Source organism: Rhinolophus hipposideros (genome assembly GCF_964194185.1).
Source record: "Rhinolophus hipposideros genome assembly, chromosome: 6".
Classification (NCBI taxonomy): domain Eukaryota; kingdom Metazoa; phylum Chordata; class Mammalia; order Chiroptera; family Rhinolophidae; genus Rhinolophus; species Rhinolophus hipposideros.
Genome location: NC_138052.1, coordinates 13,008,876 through 13,028,385, shown reverse-complemented (window position 1 = coordinate 13,028,385; position 19,510 = coordinate 13,008,876). Strand labels below are relative to the sequence as shown.

The 19,510-nt window shown below is 33.3% G+C and overlaps 1 protein-coding gene across 3 annotated transcripts in view; it reads left to right on the top strand.

Moving 5' to 3' along the window:
• The window catches only part of DPP10 (dipeptidyl peptidase like 10), a 649,316-nt gene that overhangs the window by 588,778 nt on the left and 41,028 nt on the right, over positions 1 to 19,510 (top strand). For all 3 annotated transcript variants that reach the window (XM_081051712.1, XM_081051713.1, XM_081051714.1), the window contains 3 exons: positions 75 to 182; positions 17,185 to 17,276; positions 18,070 to 18,117. In XM_081051712.1, coding sequence (XP_080907838.1) covers positions 75 to 182; positions 17,185 to 17,276; positions 18,070 to 18,117 — 248 coding nt within the window. The remainder of the gene's footprint in view (positions 1 to 74; positions 183 to 17,184; positions 17,277 to 18,069; positions 18,118 to 19,510) is intronic.

Below are 19,510 nucleotides of genomic sequence, written 5' to 3'. Positions count from 1 at the left end.
CATGAATTAGCAATAGTTGGAGGCAGAAATTTCATGTGCCATTTTGAGATCTTTATGTCACTACTATATTTTAGAATGAGGAGCCCGTGTTTTCCAGAGATGGCAGCGTATTCTTTATGACAGTTCCTGTTAAGCAAGGAGGTCGAGGAGAATTTCATCACATAGCTATGTTCCTTGTCCAGGTAAGTGCTGCTTCTCTGGTTTGCTTGCATTGTCGTCATGCTCATGAAGGCCCAATTCTTGTGTAACATTTGTAGCATAATTCAAGCTGTACTTTCCCACAAAACAGTCTCAACATTCAACAAAATTTAGTGAGCTACACGTTTGCTATGAGTGGAGGACCTTGGGATATAGAATTGAATAAATTAAAAGTACCTCCCCCCTGCTTTCAAAGACCTGAGGACAATCTAGAGGTTTTTTGTTTGTTTATTCAACAAATACATATTACATATTACCTATTTTGTACAAGTAATACTTTCAAGATGTTATAAACTTTTAATTACTTGAAGCAACATAAATGTCCATCAAAAATTGAATAGTTGAATAAATTATGGTATGCTCACAAAGAAAATACAGTGCATAGTTTAACCAGGCTAAAGTACATTTATTCATGTGCTGTCAGACACAGTGTCTGTATTATATTGTTATGGACTTTCTGATAAAAATGGGGGGGAACATTACTTTTTCTCTAAACTTTGAGTGAATGTTAATAGTTTATACCACTTATTTAATTATTAAAAAAAAAACAGTGAATTAACAAGTGGTTAAATATGACAAGATTAATTAGTCAATTTGAATCTAATTGCCAATTACAACTATTCATGAAAAACCAAGTTTCCTTTAAAATCAAATAAGCATCCTAGTCTCACAGGTAAAAGACAATTTATAAAGATAAAGCATTGTGGATCAATTGAAATCTTCTATGAGACTACTACAAACAAGCTAACCAAGAATCAATTTCATACTTACAAAATACAGAGTAAATATAAATGTAAAAGGTCCCTAAGCAACCTGGCTACTTTTATGTTCTTAGAACCTTCAAGCCTTGTGCATATTCTCAAGCTTTTATCATTATCTATATACATATTTATATTGGGCAGCTCAGTGCCTTGAGTTCCTAAAATCTAGACTGAGTAGCTTAAAATTTAACACTTGCACAAAGTCTGTATATTAAAATAATTGTCATGATTTTAACTTTAATTTTAATAAAAGCTGAACTAAATAATTTGGAACATATATAATTTCCACAATAGAGATGAAGATTAATTTTTATAGTCTATCATTAAGTTTGAAAAACACGTTGTAGACTAATGTATGTGATCTCATTTATGTTCTAAATGAATGTATGCATTTATATATGAATAAAAATATTGGTAATTCAGTACCCAAGTATTAAATGATTACATCAGACTGGTGGGATTGGGGAACTTTTTTGTTTTTTTTAATGTGAACTGGAAGAAATTTCACTAGCAAATTGCTGTACCTAATTAACTTTTGCTAACTAATAATAAACTTTGGTATTATTTGATATTATAAGTAGTAGGGAGATATTTTGGTCTAAAAATTAAATCACACTTTCCAAACATTATAATTGACTGTGACATGTTATTGAATTTTAAAACCCAGCATTTTATATTCAAGAAGCAGTGTAAAATCCAAGGTGATCAAAATTACATACACATTTTGAATATTTATAAGATATAATGAAGGATAGGGAAATATGTATCATACATCAGTATACTATATACATTTCCAAGATATACTACAAGTTATAAAGATAAACAGTGTATTTTACAAAGTGTGGAATTGGGAGAGGCTGATGATGGTGGAATGTAGGAACTGAGATATTTGTGCCTTAAAAGAAGTTTCTTTGTAAGTCTTGGGAAGAAGTTACCTTCTGTCCCTCCAGTCAAATGAACCTGACAAGCAGTCTAACTCATTATTTCTGAAATAGTCAGAACAAATTCATAGAGCTGATGTGTTTACTTTGTTTTTCTTCTACATGGAGATTATAGCAAAACTCACTGAAAGAGAAAACATTTTAATCTAATCTGATTGCAATTCAGACAATTTGTGGTTTGCATCACTGAGAAATAAACATGACTATGTGATTACTTATGGATATGTTGGTGATACGGCTAAAATTAATTTACTTTGTTAATGAGTAAGAGGGCAGTGCTTAGGTAGATACAATTTATATCTGTTTACACACACATAAACTTTTAGTAAATAGCATGAATCTTCTTTCCTCAATTTTTAATAGCTATCAAAAAAGCTCTTTCATGAATTGTTTATGATTACCATACCGACATATGAGGTCAGACAATTAAGTTTGCAAACTCATCCTAGAAAAAATGCTACATAGCTCATTGCTGAATATCACTGTGGTCACCTTTGAAATACTCCCCTTGAGAAGCTGTGCACCAACACCAGAACCTAGTCCATCCTTCTAAGCAATTTTGGAACTCTTTTTCTGGAATGGCCATCAGAGCTGTCATCGTATTACCCTTGATGTCCTGAATGTCATCAAAATGTCTTCCTTTCAATATTTCCTTTATCTTCAGGTAAAGAAAGAAGTCATTGGGGGCCAGATCAGGTGAGTAGGGAGGGTGTTCCAATACAATTATTTGTTTACTAGCTAAAAACTCCCTCACAGACAGTGCCGTGTGAGCTGGTGCATTGTCGTGATGCAAGAGCTATGATTGTTGGTGAAAAGTTCAGGTCATCTAACTTTTTCACGCAGCCTTTTGAGCACTTTCAATAGTAAACTTGGTTTTAGCTGTTTGTCCACTTGGTACAAATTCTTAATGAGTAATTCTTCCAGTATCAAAAAAGGTTAGCAGCATCGTTGCAACAAGTTCATGAACTTAATTGTCCAACCCTGACATGCGAGAGGATTCCACTTAAAACTGACCTGCTCAGAAAGTGAGAAATGGCGGGGAGAGAATTGGCAATGGGCAGTTGGGAAGAACAGCTTGATGCTTAGCTATAAGTACTTGATATGTTACTATATTTCAGTGCTTCCCCTGTAGCTGAGAATATATTTATCTGTTTGAAGTATCTTACTAAATAAAATTAGTAAAATGTTGCAAACATTTTGCTCTCCTACACAATCACTAAGTAGATAAAAACCATTACTTAGAGACCAACATACAAAATTAGTGCTTTCAGGCTATTTTTTACAATAGTGAGTGTGTTTGGCGTTACAAATATGTTAGTGTGTTTTTTTCTCATTTAAAAAATGAGATTAAAGTAATTTCAAAAAGTAAAAGTAGAAGGAATTCATGTGTTTTCCTCTAGTCTTCTTATGATTTTAATTTTATGTAAACTACAGTATTTCATCCTGATATTTTAAATTTTAACTTTAATTTAAAGCTTACATTTCCCATAATGATAAATAATTTTGAAAAAAAATTCTTTAGAAAATTAATATGTAGTTGATTAGATATACATAGTTAATCACTGTTATGTTCAATTTAGTGGCAGTTTGTTGTAATTATAAGTGTCACTGTACATACAGCTTATTTGAATTATGGATCATTTCTTTAGTTTTGATTAAATGAACTGAAACTTCCGCATCAAAAATAACTATATATGTATATATACAGTTATGTGTACATATACATATGCCTAGATTACTTTCAATATGGATATGTGAAAGAAGAACTTGTAAGCATTTTCTCTACTCTTACACATTCCATAATGACAATATTAATAAAACTAAAAATGGACTTTTCCAAAAATCTATATAGCTAAAATAATTGTGCTTCTGAGTAGAGTTGTAGTATTAATATCAGTTTATGTAGTTTCTGAATCAAACAATGATGCAAAACTTCCTTTGCCTAACCTCAGACCATTAAACTTTTGATCACATCAGTTATACCCCCCACCTGTTTCCTTCATAGCATTCTTTATGTGGACTTCTAAATTCTGAAATTCCCATATTCAAAACTATGGCATCCTACATCCTGCAATACCGTCTGAAGTTAAGAGAGTTTTTTCTCAAAGATATAGCCAACTTTTTCTCTCAAATATGGGATAAGCAGTGTTTCAATCGTGTTAAGTGTTTAGATTCATAAGCATAAGCAATTGCCCTGTCAACTTCCAAAATTGTGTTAAATGAAAAATTATGTATGTCGGTGAATCCATTCACTTTCCCTATGTAGCAATACCAGGTTTTGCTCACGAGAGCTGATAATTTCACTTGGAACAATTTTAAATGCCATTATTCATTACAAATACTGTAGAAAATAGCATGCCCCCAATCCACACTTCTACCACCTAATCAAACCAATACAACTTTTCATTAAATTTCACTGCTGTATCTGATTAGGACATCGTCTGAAAACAATTAGTTCACCTCATGTGATGAATAGACGTTAAATTAAATCACGCTATTTTTAAGCATGTTACCCTTATCTAGAAACTCTAAAGTTAAACAGAACATCATAAAAGAATTTTGAATGAACTGTGTAATAAGGTAAAAAGCACACATGTTGTTAAACTTTTACTAATACCAATATATTTCCAACTTGAAAATAGAAATATAAAATTAATATTTAATGTATTAAGATCAAATCTGTATCGATTAAAGGAGATGCTCTGATGTCTAATGTCCTAAATAACGTTCTATCAGCATATCCTGGGTTTTCAGTCCTCCTTTGCGAATGAATGAAATCACTAATTTTACTGCTGTTCATTCTAAAACTAGAAGAGAAATGTGAGTTCAATTTTAGGTATACTGCCAGTTGTCCTTGTCAAAAGTCCACTATGGTTTCATTGTCATAATCAGTGTTTCTATTCTACCAAGTTAATTTAATGGAGATCATGGTTGTACAAAAGGAATGATTACTTTGGAGTAAAAATGATTATTCTTTCATGCTTTGTTAAATTATCTTGTCTGCGATTGTATTTCTGCTGAAGGAGGGTGAAAAACAAGTTGAGGTACAGATGCCGCCTCATGAAGCTGGTCAAGTCCCTTGGTATTTATTTTGAACTTACTGTCTGATTGTCTACCATATTCTGACTGGCGCTGGGATTGTGCACCTAGAGTTCAGATAAAACATAATATGCTCGCTGCTATGATATAATCCCTTGCATATCAGCTATAACTACATAACTATGAAAGATATTCTATGCCACTATATGTGAAATGTTGTCCCAACTTATACCCTAGTCCAGATTTGCCCTGGGAAGAGAGAAAGTGTGCAAGGCAATTACGATGTTTGAAGTAAAATCCAAAGGTTATGGAGGTTATTATTATAGCTTTCAGCAAGAGATCTTTTCGTCCTACATTAGGAGCATACCAGTGGTGCCAAAAAAAAATGTGTACAAGTGGACACTTTGGTCAATGTTGCTCAAGCAGTAGTTCAGCATAATCAGAAGTGTCTGGACGCTGATGGTAACCACTTTGAGCACCTCTTGTAGTTGCAGACGTCAAACGTGACTTGTATTCATCTTTTGTTATCGGTATATATTGAGTACTACAATTTTAATAGTTTTCCTTTCTTAGAATGTGTATACCTTTTTTTGGCACCCTGTGTATTTAGATCCTAGATGCATCATTGAAATTAATAATGTGCAATGTTCGTTCTTGCGTACACTGTGTGCCAAATATTTTTCAAAACATTGGATTTTTGCTCTTGATCACTTTTAATGCAGCCGCTCTTCTGTGTTTAACACATACACACGTAAATAACAAAACTATCTGAAAAACAAAGATAATATAATCAACCAACAAATCTCTGAACCAAAAGTATCTCCACATGTGTACAAACACCGAGTAAAGTTTCTTTACTTTTTAATGTTTTATCATTTTGTTTAATCTTGAAATTGGGCAAAAAAGATGCATTAAAATTATGAGCTCTTAGTGCCCTGCCCTTGGCTCATTCAAAGCAGGATCTGAAAGGAGTAAGGGGAACCATCTAGTGGGGTGTTGTCCTTTGGGAATTTGGCAATAAAAAATGTGTCTTCAGAACTCCATGCCAGCCTTTGGGCTGTGCCTGTCTCAAATCTCAGAAATTCTGTTTCATCTTTCCATTTGTACTTTTATTCAGCAAATTACTCGTAAAGTGTTATAATTCTTCAGAAAGTGTAAAAAAAAAGAGTTAAAATGAAGTAAAAGAGTTAAAAGAAGTACACCAAGACACAGAGAATTTCCTAAAGAAAGAATCTAATACTACACATACATAGTAGAATGTAGAATGATCTTTTAGTCTCTGCTTCCAATAGCATAATGAAGTAGATAATTTAATAAAAATTTCCCACATCAGAAACACTAGATTCAATATATCTAGTGTTATATCTAGATATATATCTTGTGTCATAGCTAGATATCTAGATATATATATCTTTTTGATTTATATCAAAAAAGCATTTGAAGTGTTACCCAGCTAATGGATTTCATTCTCTGAAGACAATGCAATTGTAGGAAAGACATGAGAAGTGCAATAGTAGAATTTAATGAACTAGAAAGCAAAGATAAAATAAAGAGGTTTGGCAAAATAAGTAATGGGTTGTTTGGAAAAAATAATTAAATCTATAATGTCTATTAAGGTTAATTTAAAAAGTAGACAAGCCCTAAAAGTATAAGTAATGAAAGGAAGAGACTTAACTTCACATTTAAAAATGTATTTCAAAATAATATGAATAACTTATGTCAACAAATTTGAAAACTTGAGTGAAATGGATAAATTCTAGGAAAAAAAAGAATACCAGACTTAATTTAAGAAACAGATCATCAAAATTGTCCCATAATATTAAGGAAATAGAATCAGTGTTTCAACATTTTTTCACAGCAAGCACAGATGGATTTTTAAAGGTGGGTTCTACCAAACATTCAAGAAACACACAAAATTTTATAGAAATATATTCAGAAAAGAGAAAAGACAGAATATTTTTCAATACATTTTGTAACACGGGTATTATCTTGTAACCAAAACCAAATAAAGACAGGATGAGACATGACAATTACAAGTCAGCTGAAAACTCCTAAACCAAATATTGGCAAATTGAATTTTTCAATGGATAAAAAAGCTTACTAAGTTACTTTTCACACAGAAATGCTAAATTTGCTTAACATTTAAATATCTATAATTCACTACATTTGCATCTATATGAAAATTATAATCATCCTAATAGATGCAGAAACAAGACATAATACATTTAACAAAATCCATATTCAAAAATCTTAGAAATTTAAGAATAAAGATAACACCCTTAAGGTGATAAAGGCATCACCAAAAGCTTCGCTAATAGAGCATAATCCACAGTGGAACATTAATAACATTCATTTTAAAAATCAGCATTGACACAAATAATCAAAATTAAGTAGCTTGAATATGCACAAAACCATAAAACACGACAGGATTTTTTTCTTTTTTAAAAAATTATCATCCAAGAAAAAAAGAAAAATACTTGATGGAGAGAGCATCTCTTGTCAAAGAAGAAAATGATAATTGGTGACAGAAATTAAGCACCCTGCTTAAAAAATATATATATTAGCTTTCAGAATACATAGGTATACTTTTAATAGTATCGCCTTAAGAGTACTAGTTAGCGGTGCTCCTTGGGTACTAGTTCTTAGGGCACTAATAATGATACTCTTTAGGTACACTGCCCTTTAGGGTGCTACCCATATGCAGCTACACCTTGGAAATCCAATGTGTTGATAAAGAACAAAACATGGACGTTTATTTTTACAAATTAGAAAGTATATAAAAACATGCTATAATCACAAAGTAACAAGCCTAAAAACAATAATACATTTTTAATGCATTCTCCAACTAGAAATTTCTTTAGAAAAAGTAAATGCAATTAATCAAATCCTTGGAGAATTCAAACTAAAATTGCAAAATTTATAAAATAGTAATAATAAGAAGAATGACAGCCATCCATATCAGAATTAGTTGTCAGAATAAAAATCATAGCACTACAAACTTATAAAAATGGAAGTGGAAGAATGAAATTAAGTGTGTTGAATTCTTGACTCAAATAGCTAGAAAATCATCAGAAAAAATAACACAAATTGGAAAGGTGGATATAATTAAATTTGAAGCAAAAAATGAAATAGGTTATAAACAGCAAAATGTAAAACTAATATGTGAAAAAAATGCTTACTCTTTGGAAACAATACACAGAGTGAGACAGAGACAGAAGAAAAAGAAAGCGTATGCTGACCTAATCAAGGAAAAAGAAGCAAAAAACAAACTTATACAAAATTAGAAATGGCTAGTGGGAAATTAAACAAAGGACATTTTAATAGATCATGAGAGAATATTTTGCAGAACTCTATTTTGTCAATTAATTTGAAAACTTAGATGAAATGAACAATATTATGAGAAAATACACTTAGCCAAAACTCTCCTCAGGAGAGATACAAAGCTTAAACTGCATAATGACAGAAAAAATTTAATATTATAAAGAACTACACCACAGCTGAGAACCAAGCCCACATGTTTTCATAGACAATCTTACCAGAAATTCAAAGGTAATGCCAACACAATTTAAATTGTCCAACAACATGGATATTTTTATAGTTGCTGTAAAAGCCTTTTACAAATTTAATACCGATTACTGGTTTTGAAAATAGAAAAATGTAGGAATTGGTGAATAATTTCTTTTTTTATTAAAATTTATTGGGGGTGACAATGGTTAGTAAAGTTACATAGGTTTCAAGTGTACAATTCTGTATTACATCATCCATATATCACATTGTGTGCTCACCACCCAGAATCAGTGCTCCTTCCACCACCATATATGTGACCCCGTTTACTCTCACCTAGCACACCCCTGCCCTCCATACCCTCTGGTAACCATTAAACTGTAATTTGGGTCTATGATTAAACATGATAAAACATATATACCTCCTCCCAAAGTGAAGATAGTGACATTCCCAATGAGGTCAAAAATAAGAAAGGAGGCATGCGACCTCCACTACTATGGGATCTTGTGTTGCAGGTATTAGTCCATGTCAATCAGATGAGAATAAACAACCAGCCATAAGATTTGGAAGGATATTCAGTGAGATAACACAATAAATATTCAGCATACAGAAATCAGCAGCTTTCATATACATGAACAATAACCAATTAGTATAATGAAAGAGAAAGCCCTTTTCAAAATAGCAACAAAATATAAAATACTTCATAATAAATATTAAAATGAACTACATATGGAAAGAAATGTACAAAACCTATATGAGGACAAATTTTAAAACATTCCTGGAAGATACAAAGTAGATTTGAACAAATGGGAATATATCCCTGTTCTTGGATAACTGAAGTTCATAAAAATCTCGGTATTGATTATAAACTTAATATTAATCCAATAGGAAATTCCAACATTTTTTTTGCTTGAACTAGATATGCTTATTTTTAGTTTATTTGGAAAGATAAACATACGTTCGTGTCTAGGGAAATCTTAAAAAAACAAACAAACAAAAACCCCACAATGAACACTGATGAGTCCTACATAATGTGGATGTTAAATAAGAATCTCTAACTAAAAATGTGTAAGTCTGTGACATGAATAAACATAGACTAAAATAATAGCATAGAGAGTAGAGAAATAGACTAAGGTACACATGGAAATTTAATATATAATAAAGATGACATTTCAAAACCATTGGGGTAAATGAAATTTTTTTCTTACAAAATATATTTGGAAACCTGAATATCTGTTAGGAAAAATATAAAATACTTCCATACTATCACCGTAACTCTAAAATGACCAAAGCTCTAATTTTAAAAAAATAAAACCTTACATGTATTAAGAAGACATCAGTAAATTATTTGTTATCTTGGCTGAAATAAAGCCTTTTAAACTATGCATCAACACTCAGAAACAATATAAGAATATTTTGTTTCTTTATTTGTTTGTCTTGTTCCTTTGTTGTTTTCAGTTTTATATCCCACGTATCAGTGAAATCAAATGGTTCTCAACTTTTTCTGTCTGACTTATTACCTTTGCATAATAATCTTAAGATCCACCCATGTTGTCACAAATGGCATTATTTTATTTTTTCTTATGGCAGAGTAGTGTTCCATTGTGTATATATGCCACAGCTTCTTTGTCATTCATCTATCCATTCATCTATCGAAGGACACTTTGTTTGTTGCCATGTCTTGGCTACAGTAAATAAAGCTGCAGTGAACATCGGAGCACATATGTCTTTACAGATAAGTGTTTTCAGATTTTGGGGGTAGATGTCCAGGAGAGGGATTGCAGGTTCATATGGTAATTTTATTCTTAATTTTTTGAGGAACCTCCACACTGTCTTCCATAGTGGCTGCACCAGTCTGTATTCCCACCAACAGTGTATGAGGGTCATAGACACAGACAACAGTTTAATGGTTACCAGAGGGTAAGGGGGGAAAAGGGTGTAGATGAGTGTAAACGGGATCAAATATATGGTGATGGAAGGAGAATTGACTCTGGGTGGTGAACACACAATGTGATATATAGATGCTGTATTACAGAATTGTACACCTGAAGCCTATGTAAGTTTACTAACCAGTGTCACCCCAATAAACTTTATTTTTTTTTTAAAAAGGGGAAAATATTTTGGTAAATTTCATTATAAAAAGATTAGAAGAAACCCTTTGGGAAAAATATCAAATTAGCCAATGTAAATATGAAATGACAAACCAGGAGAATATATTGGCAGCATGTATATCATATAAGTGAATATAAATGTATAAAAATCGCTTTAAAAAATAAAAAGACCTAAATACCAAAAAAATCTGATAGCATAGACAAAAATCAACAAAGTTAGATAAAAATTATGCAAATAGGATATTTTATATAGCATATATATAAATGCTCAAATATTTTTAAAAGACATGAAAAATGAACACCCATATACCTGTCACAAGTTGAGTTTCATAGGAAGAGAACTGTAAAATGATTAGTCTGCAGGGCAATATTACAGAGGAGATCAATGACTTTGGAGAGGAGGGGGAAAGTAAGATTGGACAGAAGAATTTGAGATTCAGTGTCATCTGAATGAAGGGCTCAGCTGACAGTCACAAGAAGAACGCTGGATTGGGATCACCCTTCAGAGGAGTCCCATATTTAGGCAAAAAAGCTGGGCTTTTATGCTCCAGTATATATCAAGCTGTCCTTGGACTGAAGTCACCCTTGAAAAGAGGTATGATCTTGGGTGAGGCATTTTCTTCAGTCCAGGCAATCCCCAAAGAAGACTGACAGATGAGGGCCTTCTTCCATATTTCCCTTATGGAAGAATATAGCCTGAAGATATTTTCCTACACAATAAGCAAACATATGCACATGGTTAATTACTACTGCAATATTTGAGATGTGCACCACTGGAGGCTACTTGAATTAATGATGGTATATCCATACACAGAGAGCTATGTAATAATAAAAAGATGAGAGAAGATCTGTAACAACACATATAGAGCCTGTCCCAACCTATCGCTAATTTATAGAGACATGTGTAATTAGGTTTACATTTATATTTATAGTATTAAATGTTAATGTTTTAGTTATAAAAATTTTATCCCAAAAAAGAAAGGCAAACGTTTTGTTTTCTATATTTAATGAGTGAGAATGGGATGAGACCAAGACTAATAATATACGTACGAGGTCTGACAATTAAGTTTGTGAACTGATCCTAGAAAAAGTGCTACATACCTCATTGATGAATATCACTATGGTCCCCTTCGAAGTACTCCCTTTGGGAAGCCATGCACTGATGCCAGCACCTAGTCCACCCTTCAAAGCAATTTTGGAACTTTTTCTGGAATGGCCATCAGAGCTATGGCCATATTACCCTTGATGTCCTGAATGTCATCAAAATGTCTTCATTTATATATATATATATATATATATATATATATATATATATATATATATATATATATATATATATATATATATTATCTTCGGGTAAAGAAAAAGGGCTTTGGGGGCCAGATCAGGTGAGTAGGGAGGGTGTTCCAATACAGTTATTTGTTTACTGGTTAAAAATTCCCTCACAGATAGTGCCGTGTGAGCTGGTGCATTGTCGTGATGCAAGAGCCATGAATTATTGGAAAAAAGTTCAGGTCATTTTCATCTAACTTTTTCACGAAGCCTTTTCATCACTTCCAAATAGTAAACTACCAGTTAGTACAAATCCATAATGAATAATCCCTCTGATATCAAAAAAGTTTAGCAACATCTTTTTCACTCTTGATTTAGACTGATGGGAATTTTTTGGTCATAGAGAATTGGCTGACTTCCACTGTGCACTTTGATGCTTTGTTTCAGGGTCACATTGGTACACCCATGTTTCATCACCAGTGATAACACGGCCCAAACATCGTCTTGCCTCTCCAAAAGGTCTTGGCAAACTTCGACTCTCCTTTGCTTTTGTTCATCGGTGAGCTCCTTTGGGACCATTTTTGCACACACCGTGCTCATGCCAAGATTTTCAGTTAAGATTTTCCTAACTGTTTCTGTATCAATGTTTACTTGGTCTGCTATGCTTGTCACAGTCAGCTGATGCACAATTTGATGAATTTTTGCAATGTTTTTGTCAGTTCTGCTCGTTACCGTGACCTCTGTTCATCAGTGACAGGTTGTCTCCCCTCAGAAAAACATTTAATCCATTTGTACATGGCCGTTTTGTTCATGGCATCATTCTCATGAACTTGGACTAACATGTCCCTGATTTCACTTACACTCTTGCCAAGTTTAACAAAAATTTTAATGTTTGTTCGTTGCTCTAATTCAAGCTCAGACATTCTCGCGATGGCACACAAAAACACGCAACAACAATAATGAACGCCACTCAGCAAGACACCAACACACATCTATATGAACAGAGCTATGAGACACTGATATAACAACATTATGAAACCTTACTGAGCTGTTTGTGCATTGCTGCCAATGTAAACATATAGTGGCAAATTCTCAAACTTATTTGTCAGACCTCATACATTATATGTATATATGTATATATATATATATATATATATATATATATATATATATATATATATACACATATATTTAGAGCCATGTACATATTTTAAAAGAAAATTAAATATGGATAAGGACATCAAAGGCTAGATTGAAATACTAAGACAAGCAAATGCCCCTAACTCTAAAACAAACTGATAGGAATTTTAATTGAATATATTACTCAGAAACCACATACATACAGTGTATACATACACAGAGAGTAAATCTATGTTCTAAAATCTATATGGAAATCTATGTTCTATCTCTCTACCTACCTAATTTTATCAATCTACTATCTATCTATCTATCTATCTATCTATCATCTATCTATCTATCTATCCAACTACCTATCTATCATCTATCTATCTATCATCTATCTATCTTACTGTCATCTATCTATTTATCTATCTCCTCTGCAAAGGCCCAGAACTAATAACATTAGACTAGCAATAAGCATGCCTAAGTGTAAATCTTGATATCTAAATACCACAGTCCAGTAGGAAAAAAAAAGTAAAAGTAAAACCTCTGTGGAGAAATGATTGATTACAGATATGGGACAAAGGAAGTAAAATGTTCTCAGAACATCTTATTGTGCAGAAAACAAGAACATATTCAAAGACTAATGCAATCATGTTCAAAGAATAGAGGGGTTAACTTGAAGGATTTTCCAATAACCAAATTTTGATACTTTATCATCCTAAGGAATACCTAACAACAGTAATGGAAAGTAACACATTGCATTAAAAAAATGTTTAAATCTATGGTAACATGAGGTGGAAGGCAAGGGAGAGAGTTAACATATGTGAGGGGTAAAAATAGGGAAGGGTCATGAATGAATGCCAAAACTACCGAATGAAAAATTCATGGAGAAAAAGCTATTTGCATAATGTGCAAGTAATGTCTTGATTTTAATTGCATGACAAAATGTATTTTAAAATGACTATATCTCATTGTTATCATATAAGTTGCTTTGTCATGAGTTGGGGGACAGGTAATTGTGTGTTTCCTAACATGAAGCACAAGAGGAATCCAATATCACCTATATAATATTCTTGCCAAATGTTTAATCTAAGTTAAATGATAAGAAACAAACAGATAGACCCAAAATGCTGGATGTTCTAAAGACCACTGGACCAAGAATCTTAAAAATGCTTACTGTTGTAGAAGTCAAAAAAGATAGGATAACTGTTTTAAAGTATTAAAAGACACTGAAGAGATGGCAAACTCGATGCCATATCTGAACTTTGATTGGGTCCCTATTTTAAAAGTATACATGAAATGTCTATACACACACACACACACACACACACACACACACGAGGTTGGACAGTTACATTCACAAACTCATCCTAGAAAAAGTGCTACATACCTCATTGCTGAACATCACTATAGTCACCTTCGTAGTACTCCCCTTAGGAAGACATACACCTATGTCAGTAGTCCGCCCTTCAAAGCTATTTTGGAACTTTTTTTCTGGAATGGCTATCAGAGCTGTCATTGTATTACCCTTGATGTCCTGAATGTCAAGAACATGTCTTTCTTTCATTATTTCTTTTATCTTTGGGTAAAGAAAGAAGTCGTTGGGGGCCAGATCAGGAGAGTAGGGAGGTGTTCCAATACAGTTATTTGTTTACTGGATAAAAACTCCCTCATAGACAGTGTCGTGTGAGCTGGTACTTTGTCGTGATGCAAGAGCCATGAATTGTAGGCGAAAAGTTCAGGTCGTCTAACTTTTCCATGCAGCCTTTTCAGCACTTCCAAATAGTAAACTTGATTAACTGTTTGTCATGTTGGTACAAATTAAAAATGACTAATTCCTCTGGTATCAAAAAGGTTAGCAACATTGTTGCAACAAGTTTATAAACCTAATAGTGTGTGTGTTTCTGTGTATAACTTAATCTTTATATAAATTTACTTGGGTAACTTGGGGAAGTTATGGAAATTAGAGAATAGACTATATATTTAGGTGATATTAATGTAAATATTTATTGGCTTCAAAGGTAAGGGGAGAAAAACTAAAACAAATGAATGGGACTATATCAAACTAAAAAACTTCTGTACAGCAAAAGAAACCACCAATAAAACAAAGAGGCAACCCACCGAATGGGAGAAGTATTTGCAAATAGCACCACTGATAAGGGACTAATATGCAAAATATATAAAGAACTCAAAAAATCTTAAGACCAAAAAAAAAATCTAATTTAAAAATGGTCCAAAGACCTGAACAGACACTTATGCCAAGAAAATATACAGACTGCCAACAGATACATGGAAAAATGCTCATCTTCACTAGCTATTAAGGAAATGCAAATAAAAACCACAGTAAGATCTCACCTCACACCTGTTAGCATGGCTATCATCAACAAGACAAATAAAATCAATTGTTGGAGAGGCTGTGGAGAAAAAGAAACACATCTACACTGTTGAAGGGAATGTAAATTGGTACAGCCACTGTAGAAAACAGTATGGTGGTTCCTCAGAAAATTAAGAATTGAATTGCCATATGACCCAGCAACCCCTCTCCTGGGTATCTAGCAGAAACATGTATTGCAGAAAACATGTATTGCAAAGATATATGTACTCTGGTGTTCATTGCAGCATTATTTATGGTGGTCAAGACATGGAAACAACCTAAGTGTCCTTCCATAGATGATTGGATAAAGAAGATGTGGTATATATACACAATGAAATACTATCCTGCTGTAAGAAAAGATGAAATAGTGCCATCTGCGACAACATGAATGGATCTTGAGATTATTATGCTAAGTGAAATAAGTCAGACAGAAAAAGTCAAGAACCATATGATTTCATTCATATGTGGGATATAAAATTGAAAACATCAAAGGAACAATACAAACAAAGAAACAAAAACAGACACAGATAATATTTTAGTGGTTCCCAGAGGGCAGGGTGGGAAAGGGTTGTTAGAGGAGGGTAAAGGGGTCAAATATATGGTGCTTGAAGGAGAACTGATTCTGGGTGGTGAATACACAATGTGATATATAGATGATGTATTACAGAATTGTATACTTGAAATCTATGTGATTTTACTAACCATTGTCACCCCAATAAATTTAATGAAAAATATATATTCATTGATAGGATATGCTATTTGCTTATATGAGAAAATATTCTTAACTTTGAGAGATGTGTGTTGAAGTATTTACAGCTGAAATCACCCAATATTGTCAACTTATTTTCAAATGATTCAGCAAACAGAAAAAGAGGAGAGAGCAGGTATTCAAAATGTTGACCTTTCGTAAATTTAGATAAGGATTGTATGAGTACACATGTACTATACAACCTTTCTGTAGGTTTGGATATTTTCTCAATAAAAAATAAAATAATGAGATACAACTTCATACTCATTAGTTTAACCAAAAATGAAATAGCCTGATGAAATTAACTTTTGGTGAGGAAGTGGAAAAGCTGTGCAGCAACAAGAACTTATATTGCTAGTAGACGATAAAGTGGGAGAACTTTGGAAAATTGTCACTAGTTAAGCAAAACATATATGTATATACTCTACCCAAGCAATGCCACTTCTTGGTGTTTATCTCAAAAAATACCCTGCCATGTGCATCAGGAGACATTAATAAAACAGTTCATAGGTAACCTGTTTATAATAGCAAAAATTTGGAAACACTAAAATGTCAAAAAAAAACAGATAAAAATGCTATATTCATGCAATAAAATACCGTATAACAGTGAAAGTAAACTATGCCTCCAAGCACCCACATGGATGAATCTCAGAAATAAATTATTGAGTGAAAATAGCAAATGGTATAGTGATGCACATGGTGTAAAGGTTACAAGTATATATCCTTTAGTGTTTATTTGAAATAAAGTTTGTTCTGAAATGTTTTATTTAAAGCTGTGCAAACTGCACAACTATCATTCATTTAGATGAAACTTATCAAAGTCCTATGCCTGTCCCCAATGCTGAGATGACATCTTATGACCAGATGTTTCACAGGTGAGCCTCATCTAGAGGTGTTTCATGATGGTTTTTCTACAGCGTAGTAATAAAGGCACCATCCTCCCTGGGTCTATGTTTATATGAATGTGTGTGCATTCTTGTGATGGAAAAAGGGAAACTAAATATTAGCTGAGCATCAAAAACTTAAAAGTAACTCAGGTAATTAGTACTTTTTTGTTCACGAGAAAGATGCTGCTTAAATAAAAAGAAAATCAACATTGCCTATTTCTTTGCAGAGTAAAAGTGAGCAAATTACCGTGCGGCACCTAACATCAGGAAACTGGGAAGTGATAAGGATCTTGGCATACGATGAAACTACTCAAAAAATGTGAGCATTGTTGAACACTTTAACAGTTAGAGATTGACATAAACATATTTGTAGGTTAGACGAATACTGCACAACCCAAAATAGAACTGAACAACTGTCATCCTGTATTGATGCATGTGAATTTGTTTTGAGTGGGAGAAAGTCGAGAATAGTCCTGATTTCTTCTTATCAAGCAGTTGGATTGTCCCTGATGGTGAGAGGTTGGCTTGAAGAGATTGGTGAAGATTGGAATAAAAAATAGAGGGAATGATGAGATTGTTGACTAAGCCTTTAAGATGTGGTAAAATATGCAGATCAAATTGCTCAGTAAAAATAGTGGCTAATAATGACTACGGACTTACTACACACCTGGCACTTCTCTCAATACTCTGCCTGTATTAAATCATCTACAAAACAACACTCACACACACACACAAAATGTGAGCATTTTGGGTTCTGTAGTTTGGTTGGAAGTGAGGGTTGTCCAATGCAATCTTTTCAGACAGATTTATGTTTTACCTACCATGGTCCTAGTCCAAACCACCTGGCCATGTAAAGAACCACCTTTTCTTTAAAGACTCTCTCTATACTTCACCCAGAGAGACACTTACAGAGACACCTACACACAGACTGAGAGAGCTCATGGAAAAGTGTGATGATATTTTAAGAAAAAAAAAAATGTTTCCTAAATGGATCGAAGTGAGTAATAGAAAAGGCTTTTGCTCATTCTTTGACAGTGTGAAAATTCATGTGAAAACACTGTGACAAATATTGATCTGTGTCTGATGTTTGTGTTGTTTTCTTTCCTGGGCAGTTACTTTCTGAGCACTGAGTCTTCTCCCCAAGGGAGGCAACTGTACAGGTAAGTCGTGTGCAAGGATCTCCCTACACAGGTTGAGTTCTTGATGGCCAGCTATACGGCTTAAAGATGGGATGCAAAAATCTGAAGTTTCATTTTGACTTGGCTAGGGAAGAACCAACTTTGCATGACAAAACCGCACACACTTGTTCCAGTCCTTCAGCTCTGACCTTTTTGAACCCGAAGGGTTGAAACCAGAGTGGAGGCCATCTTGCTGCTCCTTTATGTTTTTTCACCTGCTTTTACAGTCTCAAAATACTTTTTTTTTCCCCCTGAAGCTTACTTTTCTCAACTACCCACATCACACACATTTATGTATTTTCCCCAGTGGCCTTTGCTTCTGCTAAGCCTCAATTTAAATTTTCAGTGCATTAATATTATGTACATGTAATTTATTCCTGAGCAAAATAAAAGCATTGTGAACACTTAGTAGAGTGGATCAAGTGGAAGTTTCTCTCTTTTCCCCCATAGAGTGTAAAATCCATTAAGATTGTTATTTAAGCCAGGAATGCTTGTTGCTTACTAAAATAAAACAATGCATGGGGAATATTTTCATCTGCCCAATTTTCCCAGAAGGAAAGTTATATTCATGAAAGGGCTTAAGGTCATACCTATTTAGTATAAAATGTCTCCTCACTCAGAAAGCTTTCAGCAGAACCTCACAAAAATGACCTTTATTTTTGTCTGGCAAGCAATTTACTAATACTAGACTTTATATAGACTTTCTAATTTCCATTTCACAGGTTTAAAGTCTCAAAACTGACGTGGTATATTCTCAGTAGGAATTCATAATGTTTGGAGAAGTGTCACCACAGATTCGTTTTAAGTATCCCAGAATTTCCTTTCAGAGTAAAAATGCATGTTTAAAGTGTCCTTACTCCCTCTAACTCACCCACATACTCTTATTTATACATCTATTGCTTCTATCTGAAACAAGTCTCTCCTTTATATCACACCTCCCAATATATCGTTTTTGTATTCTCTGTTTTTCCTCTTAGGGTCTGGAACCCATAGTCTCAATTCTAATGACTTCCAAAGGAAGAAGAGGTGTTTCTTTAAAGAGACGGATTCTAACTTTAGCTTAAAGGTCTTAATTAAAATATAGGTCCCTTTTTTCTCTTTGGTGACCTGAAGCTTATCGTCCTTGAAACTTAAACTATGATTGATATTGGCAATCACAAACAATCCTTTAGAGACAAGGGAATACTTGATCAATGTTTTATATCTCTCATTTCATAAAACTCTTAAAGAAAATGACAGTGTCAGAAAATGAGACGGGGCCATGCTGAGCCAATGGAACTGCTTCAATTTATCTTCCCTTTACTAGCCTAAACTGTGATTTGAATCACGATGACTTCTTAGATTCGTGTGCTTGTCTTACCTTTCTAGTGACTGA